General features: G+C 42.4%; 2 protein-coding genes across 3 annotated transcripts; one reads left to right on the top strand and one right to left on the bottom strand.

The window, feature by feature from the left end:
- Positions 1 to 119: 119 nt before the first annotated feature.
- sgca (sarcoglycan, alpha) lies at positions 120 to 5,470 on the top strand. Of its 2 annotated transcripts, none has more exons than XM_030077586.1 (11): positions 120 to 213; positions 1,452 to 1,624; positions 1,895 to 2,023; positions 2,142 to 2,293; positions 2,646 to 2,712; positions 2,872 to 3,070; positions 3,280 to 3,448; positions 3,542 to 3,750; positions 3,885 to 3,911; positions 4,721 to 4,894; positions 5,290 to 5,470. In XM_030077586.1, the coding sequence occupies exons 2-11, from the start codon at positions 1,588 to 1,590 to the stop codon at positions 5,294 to 5,296; spliced, it is 1,170 nt and encodes a 389-aa protein (XP_029933446.1). In that variant the 5' UTR covers positions 120 to 213; positions 1,452 to 1,587; the 3' UTR covers positions 5,297 to 5,470. The 2 variants fall into 2 exon arrangements, with proteins under 2 accessions (XP_029933446.1, XP_029933445.1); XM_030077585.1 differs by having other exon boundaries at positions 128 to 213; positions 1,471 to 1,624.
- An 801-nt stretch (positions 5,471 to 6,271) lies between these two features.
- Positions 6,272 to 11,965, bottom strand: lrrc59 (leucine rich repeat containing 59). The gene is made up of 8 exons (XM_030078622.1): positions 11,743 to 11,965; positions 11,425 to 11,538; positions 10,766 to 10,825; positions 10,174 to 10,332; positions 9,522 to 9,626; positions 9,296 to 9,368; positions 7,779 to 7,970; positions 6,272 to 7,293 (listed from the first exon to the last, which is right to left on the bottom strand). Exons 2-8 carry the CDS (start codon positions 11,521 to 11,523, stop codon positions 7,013 to 7,015), a joined length of 969 nt encoding a protein of 322 aa, XP_029934482.1. The 5' UTR covers positions 11,524 to 11,538; positions 11,743 to 11,965; the 3' UTR covers positions 6,272 to 7,012.
- Positions 11,966 to 13,343: the final 1,378 nt, after the last annotated feature.

The following is a 13,343-nucleotide window of genomic DNA, read 5'->3' as shown; positions in this document are numbered from 1 at the left end:
CTAGAGGAGCAGATGGAGAGAAACAAAAACAACAGATCGTTTTATAGGCAGCTTGCATCCACTGCAATTCTACTCCAGTGCAATGGAGAAAGTGAGCACGATGCATCTGTCATTAGCTCGCCTGCAATTACAACAATGCAAACCTAACCCTTCAAAACCAGAGATAATTGCACTAGTCATAAAAAAAAAATATCAGCGCACAAAACTGGAACAGTAAGTAATGAGCCACGGATTTAACACAACAGATTGCTTACGATTAATCCCTTTTTACAGGCAGCATCATTTTGATCTCTTCATTCTGTGAACTGCAGATTTCTGGTCCTCCTCTCCTACAGGCAGTGTGCTGCATGGAGGAGGGACCAGCTGGGTCATAGTGCTAGTTCTCTTCTTCCCCTCCTCATCGAGAATAATAGCCTGCTCTGTGGGCGATTCTATGCGAAACTTAATTACTGTGTCGCTGTACAGGCTATACAGTTAGTTACAATTTGTCTGGATATAGCAGTGCTGGGTAATTGACACACTTTTTTTTATATATTGTTGTCTTGTTTTCCACAAACAATATGCAAACGAACGTGTTTATTATGGCATGCACCAGCACGGTTATGTCCTGCATATAGTGCACACTAGCCTAGGGGTTCTCAAAGTGGGGGTCAGGGTCTCAAGATGGGCCACTGAAGGAATTGCAGAGGTCCTCTAGCACAGTAGCCCTATTTCTAGATGTCAGCACAGTTACATGAATATGGGTGACTGAGGTAGCAGTGCAAATCCACACCAAAATCATAACTAAAAAAAAAAAAAATCCCTCTGAGCCTTCCTGGAACAAAATCTGATTAAATGCATGGATGCCCCTGTCCTGATGCGGGTGTGTTTGCGGTTTCTTGGTGAAACTGGGAGACCCCGTGCTAACAGGCATGAGTGGGCTGCCTGAACACGACTGGCAATAGGACCCGGTCAAATCAAGTCACGTCAAACCTCTTTGGCCAATAATACATCCGTTATTTGTAGGCCACATTGTCGCTTCCTGCATTCTGCTCTTGCTGAAACATTGTAGTATCATTATGAGACGAGTTATTTTGTGTTTCGTTATGAAAAAAAAAGAGCACTTGCATGACCCACGCTTTAACTCTCGGTTTCTAAAATGTACTGCTTGTGGCTGACTTTGTATTTATGCCTAGCGCATGAATTTCTCACAAACAGGAAAGAGTGACATGAAACACTGGAGATTTTGACGTGTCCTAAACTGTCATCCGCCCTTTCCCTCATTACACTTTATCTCTGCAGCCAGTTAAGTGAGGTCTACAGGGAATTCAGTGGGCCATTCCAACAAAATGGGGAAGCTTTATTGTTTGTTAGCAGTAAGATAACCATTAAATAAAGTTTAATGAACTATCAATTCAACATTAATGATGATTAGAAAAAAATGATACCCAGCTTTTGACTTTAATTAACAGCACTCCAATCCATGCACAGACAGACAAGCACCCTTACGGATGTTATGAGGTGAGAAGGGCAAAAATAGCAGTGAAGTGTCTGTAGCTGGGACCAAGCCCTGTCCGCTTGGCTCTGTCAATCACAGGCCAAAACAACATGGCAGGCAACAGGAGCTGGACCTTCTTTTTAACAGGCGAGTTTAACCCACATTTTACTTTATTTCATGCAGCATGACAACGCTGAGGAGCTTAAGTTTCCTCCTTTTTTACTATTGTACTACTATTATCTTTTATACTATTATACTAGTACTTTATTCTGTAGTCTGTAGTCAGCTGTCTAAGAGTGGAGCTGTGCAGTCTCACACCATTACAGCTAATCTGTTGTAGTCTTTTTTCCCATTTAGTTTGTGTCTCATGTCATTCAGCTGAATCCTTTGGTGCTTATATGTGCTACACCTCTACAGTTTGTGCTGTCAGTGTGTTGGGGGCCGATGCAGAAATCAAATTTTCCATTCCGGTGGGAAAGCTATTTACACATGAGCTGATGAGGGAGACTTTCCAAAATGACTTTGAACCTTTGTCAAAACTCTATGGTAAGATCCTCGGTTGCCTTTAATTCACCCATTATTCAAGCTCAAGCTAAATTCATAGAAAAAGCTATTGTGCATTTTATATTGTGTGTGTGTATGTCTCTGCTCCTCCCTCTTAAAGCCGGCCGATTGTATGATGACCCCATGGTTTTTAAGTGCAACCTGCAGAACTTCCCAGACCTCCCAGAGTGGCTCCGCTTCACCCAAAGGCACCCCTATGATAATGGCTTCCTATATGGCACACCAACAGCCCCAGGCAAAAGTATAATTGAGGTAACAAAGTCATAATCCACACCCACAGGGTTAAAAGCCTGATTCAAGACTGTTTAAGGAAAAATCCAGCCTAAAACAACCAAAAAAAAAAGCCTTTTGGGTAAATGTGCAGCATTGGTAACTGAAGTAGACAAGGTAGGTTGATAGTCAGTGACAGCACTTTTACACACAAAATAACACATTTCACACAAAATACCATGATCTGCGCACTGAGCAGCATGAATTGAATAGTGGAAGAGTATTCAAAGGGTGTATTTTTCCTGTAAGGTCCTGTAAGTTTTATAGGTACTTCATGGCAGCTCTGTTACACAGTATAATTAAAGATGATAAATTCAACTTTTTTTTGTGACAGATTCATGCCATCAACAAAAGAAGCTATGAAACAACCAGACAGTTACTCATAATAAATGCTGTTGCAGGTATGTACGAGTTAAGTGATGTTAGAAATGCATGGTGCAGGGGTAGTAGTGGTGATAATAGAGGATTGATTGAGAGATGAAAGATGAAGACATGTGGTAATGGCCAAATAAATGGTGGCACGTCTTACATCGCTGCTGTCTGTCACATGGGTCCCACAGAAAAGAGGTTGCCCTTCCAAGCCGAGTTCTTCATCAAGCTGAGGGATATTGAGAGGGTGCTGCCCTCTCCTGTTCAGGATGAGATAAAGCAGGACCTGCAGAGGCTGTGGAAGACAGAGGCACTGGAAATTGTCAATATTACCAATGCCCTTGACCGTGGCGGAAGAGTTCCCCTTCCTCTTGCAGGGCACTTTGAGGGGTAAATGCAATATGCTGACAGTTTGAGGCCACCATTTTAGCCATTTCTCCAGTCGTTCATGCAATCTGCATGCCGGTCTAAAAATCCTGGATCATTATTTCAGCTGCACTTGAGCCAGACTTTTCAACATTATCCTCGCTGCTTATATTCCTCATATACGCATATATCTTCAAATAGCTGTACCATAGTAACAATGTGATGTGTTTCAGTGTATATGTGAAGGTGGGCTCGGAGCAGTATTTCTCGGATTGTCTTTTGATGGTGCTCACAGCCGAGCACCAAAAGCAGTGCAAGGCAGGGGCCAAAACCAGGATCCCAGGGGAGTGCAACTTCTGCAGCATACCTAGCAACTGTATCACCTGGTGCAAGATTGAGCTGGTAAGTCCAGGCATTTGTGGAGGACCTGGGACTATACATCTTGAAATGACTCTGAGCACAGTTAAATTCAATTTCATTTCCTTGTCCCTGAAGTTTGATCTGTCAAGGCAAGCGCCGCCTCCACCTCCACCCACCATGGGCCCGGGGATTTTGGAGGCCGGGGGTGAATTCAATCCTCCTGAGTCTCCCCCCAGCAGGGATTATTTCCCAGACTACATAGTGACAGTGATTGTGCCCCTGATCTTGGCCATCATCCTGTGTGCTCTGCTGGCCTACATCATGTTCTGCCGAAGAGAGGGAGTGTACGTATCCACTTTAATTCATAAAAGAATAAAAACTTGATCTGCCATAAAGACTATATGAATTTCATTAAACCTGACAAATTGTGATTGCTTCTTTCGGCCAGCTGTTTACACGTTTTATTCTTCACTTGTAGTGCGCGAAGGAATGACAAGACAGACCAGTAAGTACTTGGATACACCCGGATTGTTCACTGTCCTACTATGTGTCAGTTGTACACAAACATTTTGCATTACTAACAGTTTCAATATGCTTAAAATCTTTTCATGAAGTCCTCTCTCACCATGTGATAAAATAATCAAACAAGTGCGGGCTCTCGGCCACCAGTGCCCTACTGGCTTAATGCATGTCTGAGGAATGTAAGTAAAGGGAGATTTGGATCTGTACATTTTTACACGAAAGTTCATGAGATCACCAAAACCGAGACGGTTCATCCTCAGGGGAGCAAAATTGTGCTCATCAAAAATACACGTCAATCCACTTAATAGATTCTGAGATATCAAATTTGACATTTTGGCTGAGAGAGAAAAGGTCTTTGGGTCACCAGAATTAATAGGGTTGATTCTGTGAGGAGCATGAACGTGCTGTCCAACAGATTGTGAGATATTATATTTTACATTTTGGCCTAAAGGAACAGTGATGGTGAGACTATAAAACTGATACGCTTCATTCCCGAGAAGTGTGAGCATGTTCAGCAAATAATTTGGCAAATATTATGTGTAAAGTGTGCAAAGTTGACAATTTGGCCTGAGGGTGGTGCTAAAGGAAATGTAATGATGTCACTAAAATTGACAGGGTTCATCCTCTGTGGAGCATGAATGTTTATTTTTTTAATTGATAAGAAGCACTAATACCTCAACAGAATCTCAGTCTTGGATTCTCACCGTGATCATACTAAAAATCTAACTGGGCTCGAGTGGAAAGTCACATTGCTTTAGAAAAGCATAGCGTGTTGTGTCACCCTCTCTGCAGAATTCAGCTGTACCACCACCACACCATTCATGGGGACACCGAGGAGCTGAGGAGTATGGCTGGATGCCGTGGTGTACGCCCACCCATGTCCACTTTTCCCATGTTCGACGCCCGCACTGGGCAGAGTGCTCCCCCTCTGCACTCTGACAGCATCCCTCTCATCATGCCCCAGCAGTAAGCACATTTATATGACTATTACACTGTCTTACATCTTTGTTATTATTTTGTGAAAATCTGCAGAAAATGCAAGTCACACAGGGGTTAGTCAAAACTGCTCTGAAAAGCTTGGATAATGGAGAAATTAAAAAATAAATAAATAAATAAATAAATAAAACCTGTAAAAACGTATAAAGTGATGTTATAGCACCTCATTTTCTAAAGTTGTGTTGAAATATACTTGGACAAAACATGTTTGTGGGACGTCCTAAGAGGTTTTGATGTGAAAAAGGTGAGTGTTTCTCCATCTAGTGGTCCTTGTTGAACACTGCCTCTGCTCTGCTTCTGGATGAACATTTACAATTTCATAGAAATTATTATCAATGTTTCTGGCTCATTGTCTATTTTTACAGGAAGTAAGAACAGCGATGGACAAACATGAACGCTGGATGTGGTTTCATTATTTTTTTAAAAAAATTGTATTCAGAGGTTGCAGTGTGAGGTTTTTTCCTGATATTGACAAATTAACATTACCTGGTTTCTTGCTATGTTAACTGTCAATGCAGTGTATGACTGTCCATATTCCATATTGCAGTGTCTTTCAATAAAAATAAAAAAATATATATATCAAGTGCTAAACTCTGCATTCTTGGCTTTCTGTTAAAGCCTTCTTACAGCAGTCGGTAATATCAGAGTGGACGAAAAGTGAAATTGGAATGAAATTAGAAATATGCTGAATACTTTTTGAGTCTTCCTCATTACAAATAAGCAGCAGTAATGAAAAACCAAACATAATAGCGCATCATGTAGCTGTCCAAAATATTCAGCACCTTTAAAAATCTGATCTTTTACATGTTGAACCATCTCAGAACTACCTAGTGTCTTAAATCTTAAGTATTATTATTATAAGTGGTGGTAGTACATAAGTAAATACGCATTTTAACAGTTGATTCATCTGGCGTGCATTAATCCACTTTGGGTCCCTGATTAAAGAAGTCTCAATATTTTACCAGTTGACAGCGTGCGTCAAAAAGACCAACAAAAAAAAAAAAGACCATTATTCTCCTGCTTTCACATAATCACACAATTACCAATCATGCTTGCAGTGTGTAGCCATTTATTTAGGTTAACATCTCTTGAGCATGAGCAAAGCCTTACAAAAACGAGTGCAGCAGACTGCCAAGGCAGCTTTTTTTTTTTTTTTTTAACAAGAAAACAACTCCACAGCTGAAGTGAAGCAGCAGAAAGTAAGTTGCGTTTCAAAAGTCACAAGTGGTCTGCTCCATGTCCCCGTGCTTCACCTGCACACGGACAGAGCGCTTGTAATAATCTGCCAGTTACATTTCATCACTCCAGAATAACCACTGCAGATGACAGGAGGAGGAAGAAGAAAGCCGCTGCAGACTTAGGACAGCTGGTTCAACATCAACACTTGGTCCTTATTGTTGAGAGGCTCAGGGGATTCTGGGTACAGCTGGTCGAGTTTCTGCAGGAGTAAAGGTAGTGCGGCCTTCAGCATGCTGTGAGATTTCACTGGTTCAGCTGATGTAAGACCAGGAAGAAGGAAGACGCACATGTGAACTTGACATTCACACAGCCTTTACAGCACATGCTCAGACTGCCAGATCTAACACTGGCCGATGCAAAATCTTCACCGCCAGGTACACTTGATTTAAGACTTCAATGCAGCACAGACAGGGCCACCTGACAAAACATTTCACTGGACATCTCTCAAATACAAGCCGTTCTCTATGTAATGCACGCACTGAAAAGCAAACCGTAAGGCCTTGGGCGTAGGAAGTGCAAAACATGGCCAACAGGGTGTCATTTGAAACGATGCCATTTTTTTAAAAAACAGACTGTAGTACAAAGAGGGGACAGGAGCGAGGACAATTCCATAGGAATTTAAGCTGATCTTTACGCATCTATCCCTCCGTCTATCCAGAATCTGCACATCCACGACACCACGCGTCAAGGTGAGCAGATGCAGGGGTTCCCATCTTAAACAGATTCACAATTTCAGCATATTTTTTTAAAAGCAACACAGCGTTTTTACTGATTAGTGATCATCATTTCCAGTATTTTGTTGGAGTGGGAACCCGGTGGCCCAACGTGGCGAGGGAGGCAGATGAATGTTTAGTTCTTGGACGCTTGTGTGGATTCGAGAAACTCCTTCGCCATGGACGACAGGTTCTGCACCAGCTGCCTGACCACGCCCTCCTGCTGCCTGGCCCAGGATAGGCTGTCGTCCACGGCGACGTTGACGGGCACACAGACGGCTTCCTTCCGCAGGTCTGTCAGTTGGCAGGCGGCGGCAGCTCCAGCCAATCCCAGCAGCAGCAGCAGGAGGAGTTTGAACAGCAGGCCAATGAAGGAGCGCCTAGGTTTAGGGGCCGATTCCACAACAGGCTTTTTATCTGGAGAGATGAAATAAAGCGGCTGAATTAGAACAATTATTCATTATTAAAAACACATCTTAATGAACAGCAGACAGGTAGAAAGTTGGGTGAATGACCACTGAGGGATGCAACACCTTCTCCACCATATAACTGATCATTCATGTTTTAGGAAGTCTGTTTATTATTCATGAACTGAGAGTGAATTCAATTCCACCCAAGAAGCCAACAGTACATCAGCATTTCTGAGGATATTCTGAGCAAAAGTTTGTTGGCAATTATTTAGCAATAATGGTGTAACTCAATGTGACTGAAAAATGAAAACTGTGCACTTTGGAAAACCATGTTCTTCTTGTAAGTATTTTCAACACTACTGACCAGTCTGCTTTCATCATTAAAATACATACAAAAATAAGTAAATAAATAAAATAGAGATGAATGCACTCTCAGTGGATGGTAATCTAAACAGATGTCTAAACCTGAGCTGTGCAGAAGCATGGGCCTACCTGCTGCCTGTCCATTCCTCTTTTTCTTCTCCTCTTTCCTCTTCTTCTGCTGCTCCTGTGCAGCTAAGGCTGCCATCTGGGCGTTGTATTCTTTCCTCCTCTTCTCCTTCTCCTCTGCTTTCTCCCGTTTGCGAGCCTCCTTCTCCCTGGCCTCCCGCTCCCTCTGCTTAGCCTCCCTCTTCTTCTCCAGCTCTGACAAGGAGAGGAGGTGTGATCATTAGACAACTTTCCCATGCACTCATGTCAAGAGGTTGTGACTATTTGTTACCCTTTTTATCTTTGTTATGATTTGTCTTTGTGTTCTTGTCAGAAAAATACAACAGTATTTCATGCCCCAAGTACAGTGGACACCTTGTTGTAGAAAATTACGTTCCAGATTAAATTTATCAGACTGGAAAAGCAGAATTATTACTAGTTTGGCCTCCTTTCTCACTAAATTGGAAGGTATTAGTGGAGAGATGGGCATGCAGTGTGTGTATAAAAAAACTGTAATACATCTTTGGCTTAGACACCCTGAAGAAATGTCTGTTTTTGCTCAAGGCCTGAGATTGTGTGAGATACCTGTACACACACAGACACACAGAGTCAGGATGGCAGAGGAATATGTGAGAATAAGATTCAAGCCTCCAATTAGACAGTCTCTAATTAGACTGTGACTCAACTGGAAGGTCAAAGCATGAGCTCTTTTCATTCCACATCCTCCACAACGGCTGGGAAGGGGGAGGAAAACAGCTTGAATCAGGCATCCAAAATTAGAATGAAATCAGTACTCTATATCATTTCTTTTATGTACAATAAAAACTGATTTTGTTCATTTTTGTCATCGAGTTTACAAGTTGGCACTCTCTAAAACCTGAAATGAAACCGGTCTATACCTGCCTTTAATAATTTTACAAGCATGGGTCTAATGGAGAATTTCAGGTGTTACATGAGGATCTGGAGGCTGTTTCAGTGGCTCCAGCAGTGTCCAGCCTGCCAGGAATAATATTCTGGAGGAAGCACTGAGTGCTTTCTAATTTTACAAAAACAGCCAATTGCAACTGTTTACAGCAGCTTTCATTCAAAAATTATGGTATTGCTATATCTTAAAAACCCACACTGTTTAGACCCTGCCTAAGCTCTATGGACAGATCTAGGATCTAGGAGGAATGGGCATTAACAATAGAACATACAAAAAAAAACCAAAAAAAAAACAATCACCTATTGTTTATAACCTATTGTTGAGCACAGGAAAAAGGTTATATATAGAAATAATTATATGTAGGAAGAATGAGAGAAGTGGCAGGTTTAATGTTGCGTGGCGGTCGTTGTGCCTGGAGGAGCAGAAAACACCAGGGAACAGGTGTGTCAGGTGTGTCTTTACCAGTGAAAGGACCATGAAGTATGGAGTTGGGCTCCATACTTCATGCTCCATACTTCATGCATTTGACAAGTGGTTCACCACTTGTCAAATGCAGTAGTTCAGTCCATTTAAACAGATCTCTCCACCTGAAAGCACTCATGCAAGACTCACCCACCTTTTTCCCTCAACAGGCGCTTCTCACGCGCACGGTCCGCCTCCTCCTGAAGAGCCCTCATGTGCTGCAGAACCTGTGAGAAAAACACACGCAACGCGCTTCACATCACAGCCGGTTTTAGCCAATTAAACCACATGAATCATCCATGCAATCTTCTCAATCCATCACTTCAGTTATTTATTAATTCATTCATTCATTCATTCTCTGCCTCCCCTCATGCTCTTACTCTGGAAGCGCACTGTTTGCACTGTTTTTCATCCAGACAGTCTCCAGCAACCTTGGCTAGGCCGGCCTCCAGTGGGTTGTCCTTCAGATCCAGCCACTTCAGACTCTGAAGTGCCACGGACACACACACACACACACACACACACACACAATATATATATAAAGTTAGGAATCAGAGCAAAACCAAGAAATCAAGCTCATGACCAAAGTATAGCCTGTTTTACCACTGATGTGCACTGATTACTGATTTTTCACAACCGATTCATGCATCAAGAAATCAAGGAGACTGGCCAACACAAGAACCAATCCAAGTGCTACTTATTACTACGGCTGCAGCAACTACAGATTATTAAAGCAATACTCCCAAGGTATTTTGCCCGAAACGTTTGAGTATTCCTTTAAGTTTGAGGATATAACCTTTCTTCTCATCTTAACTTTAGGAGCTGAATTTGTGAACTTGACAATTAGCAGCAATCAAGGATTTACGGTTTTTCCTTCACTTTTATACAGTCATTCAAGCATAGCTTTGCAAATCCCAGTTTTTATACTGCAGATACGATCACTACATCTTTATTTTACAAGAATAACCGGGAAATGAGTATCAAACATGCGCTGCCAAGACATAAACATCACCTGGAATGTTTGAGACGTACCCTGAGCTGGGAGAAGCTGACTGGCAGGGCGCTCAGCTTGTTGTTGTACAGGTCCAGGTGCTGAAGGTTCACAAGGTTCCCCAGGTCATCTGGCAAACTGGTCAGCTGGTTTTTACTGAGATCCACCTTGACCAAGTGGGTCAGGTTGCAGAACTCTGGCTACACAAAAGAAACCCCCCCAAAAAAACAAGCGTATTCATCTCACTTTTCGGTCAAACTTAGTAAGATATACGAATCGGTGACAGATATGGTATTGCTGAAGGATCACTGTCACACTTATTCTTATAACAGAAAATAAAATTCAGCCAGAAGGGAATTTGGCAATATTGCTCTGACAGGACGAGGATCCTTCCTCCAATCCAAAAAAAAAAAAAAAAAAGGCTAAAAATATATATTATTAAACTGGAAGTCTCCATCTCCCCCATGGTTCAGGAGGTGGCTCAACAAAATGCTTACTATTGCTAAGATGCAAAAAAAAATAATAATGAGACTTTAGCAAAGAGAATTCACAAAATCACACAGGAAGCGAGAGAAACTCTGCAGCTCAGACTCCCGATGTGTTCAGTGTTTGAGCGTCGGTGTTGGTACTCACAGGGAGAGAGGTGATGTTGTTGCAGGACAAGTCCAGAACGGTTGCTTTGGGGAACGCAGCCTGTTGGGATAAATCACAACATGGTTTACAAACACACAAAAAGCACTGTGTGTGTGTGTGTGTGTGTGTGTGTGTGTGTCTTATATTTATTATTTTAACCTATGGAATCAGTTGGCACCAAGGACGTCATGCAGGATTGTCGGCAAGGAGACTACATATCGCTCCAGCGGCTAAATTTTGGCAAGAGGGGTCCCATGACCTCTGACCTCCAGATATCTGAGAAAATGGGCTCTCTGAACACCCACAGGTCTCTCCTTTGACAGGCCCACCTTATGCTAATCCCATCCAGTCCAGATGTGTTCTTCTGGCCTGTTGTAACATGGTGTGTGTGTGTGTGTGTGTGTGTGTGTGTGTGTGTGTAGACTGGGGCCTCAACAGTCTTGGAGTTGCATTAATTGGAAACTGATTTTTCCAAGAAACTTTATCTGTGATCAACTCAAGTTCACAGCACAGCGACCATACTGAAAAGTTCACAAGACAACCAAATTACCAAGGTGGTGTGTGTGTGTGTGTGTGTGTGTGTGTGTGTGTGTGTGTGTGTGTGTGTCTGGATGAAGAAATCAGTGCTGATTAGTGTGAGTGAACACACAGGGACCTACCAGCTCTCTGACCGGCACCTCGGTCAGGTTGCACAGGCTCAGGTCCATCTCATTGCCATTGATCTTATCCTTCAGATTCAGCACTTTGCCTTTACTCATCCTGGAGTCAGCTGCCTGTCAGGGGAAATGGAAAACACACGCACACACCACACACACACAGACACAGAGAGAGAGAGTAGAGTAACATTACATGACATTTAAAGGCTGCTAAAGGAGACAGCGGTGCACAAACCAGCCACGAGACGCTTTTCTCGTTGTAAAAAGTGGAAGCTAACACACTAAAGTCCCCTGAACGCCTCACATGTCTTTTTTCCTCACCTGTTATTAAAGCTGAGATAAAACCAACACTGTCGAGACAAACGGAGAGAGAAGGACAGCTCCAGTCCGCGGCGAGTTACAGCTGCGACCGCAATATCTAACCAACTTTACCGAGATTTCTATTATTGTGTTTTTGTTTGCTTTGTTTTCCTTTTTTTCGTTAGCTCTGACTGCCTCAATGAAAATCCACGTCACTGATTGAAGTCAAGTGGCACAGTTGGTGGTGTGGAAGCGACAGTGCAAGGGTATAAAAAATCAACAGCGCCCCCTGCAGCACCGGAGGAAACAGGGCATTTCCCCCTCTTAGAGATTTTCATGCCCAGAGTTTTAATTTCTTCCGATTTTCTCCCCTAATCTGGTCACATGGGTACGGCGGCGTATTAGGGCCACAGTAAGGGGAAAAAATACAAAGATAAAATTCCTAGAAAAAACTCGGATATTCTCTGAGATTAAAGTGTTAAATTACAAGAAAAAATTTAAATCACATATAAATCACAAATTTATTAGAAAAAACTCGAAAACTGACAGCCCCATCATAGGCAACAGAGATGTAGGTACTTCATATCCTTCTCTGTCCTGGAATCAAACACACACACACACACACACAGAGAGAGAGAGAGAGAGAGAGAGAGAGAGAGAGAGAGAGAGAGAGAGAGAGAGAGAGAGAGAGAGAGAGAGAGATTATTGCGCTTTGCTTCTCTTCATGACAGCAAGGCTTAAAGCGTTATGGCGGCATGCTGTTTTTTATGGCATATGGCGATTTTAGATTGATAAATTGTCTCAGAGTGATTGTAGTTATAACAGTGTTTCCAAAATGAGCACAGGACTGGCTCAAGATCCTCTCGGGTCAGGGCATGACTTCTTGAAAATGTTGGAAATAATTATTGGTAAATCGCATCAAAGTTTTGCATCAAACTTGAGCAAACAAATGTCCCAGTCCAACCTCTGTGCTGCAGAGCTGTCGATGTGGTAATTTTGGTTGTAGCTATCAGTCAGACTTCCAAATTGACAGTTTAGTAGCCTATATTTCATTAGACTGCATGATTTGGCCATCAAATTTCCATTTTCAAAGGGTGGTGCCCCGAGGATGCATTTAATGGAAATTCATTTCTGATAGCCCAAAATGAATAGTAGCTGTAGCCCCTTCCAAGTGGAAAACAAATACTAATTAAAAAAAAAAAAAAATGAGTTAGAAAGCATGCATGCATTACACTGAAGGTTGTTACAGCTTACCTGGGAGCATGAGCAGGGAAAGGAAACCTATGCACATCATGGTGGCACCTGTGTGTGTGTGTGTGTGTGTCTGTGTGTGTCTGTGTGTGTGTCTGTGTGTGTGTGTGTGTGTGTGTGTGTGTAGCACAACACCTGAAATGCAGCCCATGTGAGAAATGTGTAAATGTGTCTCTCTCTCTCGTCTGGGCTGTGGCAGCAACAAGGACACTACTACACAATTACACTCCTTGGCTTGGGCAAATTTACTGAAACATCCTTCCTTTGTGACAGATGTGTTATCATTTGCTTTGAACAAAATGAATCACCATTTCAGTCCAGATGTAAATAATGGATTCCTGTTCTTTCTCAACCTGTGATTAAATGGACAT

Source organism: Myripristis murdjan, chromosome 19, assembly GCF_902150065.1.
Source record: "Myripristis murdjan chromosome 19, fMyrMur1.1, whole genome shotgun sequence".
NCBI classification, from domain to species: Eukaryota; Metazoa; Chordata; class Actinopteri; order Holocentriformes; family Holocentridae; genus Myripristis; species Myripristis murdjan.
The sequence above is the reverse complement of the archived record's forward strand: the minus strand, read 5'-3'. Positions and strand labels throughout refer to the sequence as shown.

Excerpts from the sequence above, each read along its gene's own strand:
- sgca (XM_030077586.1), top strand. The coding sequence starts at position 1,588 with ATGGCAGGCAACAGGAGCTGGACCTTCTTTTTAACAG. Across the intron at positions 2,294-2,645 it reads CAGGCAAAAGTATAATTGAG|ATTCATGCCATCAACAAAAG; the intron begins GTAACAAAGTCA and ends TTTTTGTGACAG. Across the intron at positions 2,713-2,871 it reads CATAATAAATGCTGTTGCAG|AAAAGAGGTTGCCCTTCCAA; the intron begins GTATGTACGAGT and ends TGGGTCCCACAG.
- lrrc59 (XM_030078622.1), bottom strand. The coding sequence starts at position 11,523 with ATGAGTAAAGGCAAAGTGCTGAATCTGAAGGATAAGATCAATGGCAAT. Across the intron at positions 9,627-10,173 it reads TCAGCTTCTCCCAGCTCAGG|AGTCTGAAGTGGCTGGATCT; the intron begins GTACGTCTCAAA and ends GTGGCACTTCAG. Across the intron at positions 7,294-7,778 it reads GAGGAATGGACAGGCAGCAG|ATAAAAAGCCTGTTGTGGAA; the intron begins GTAGGCCCATGC and ends TCATCTCTCCAG.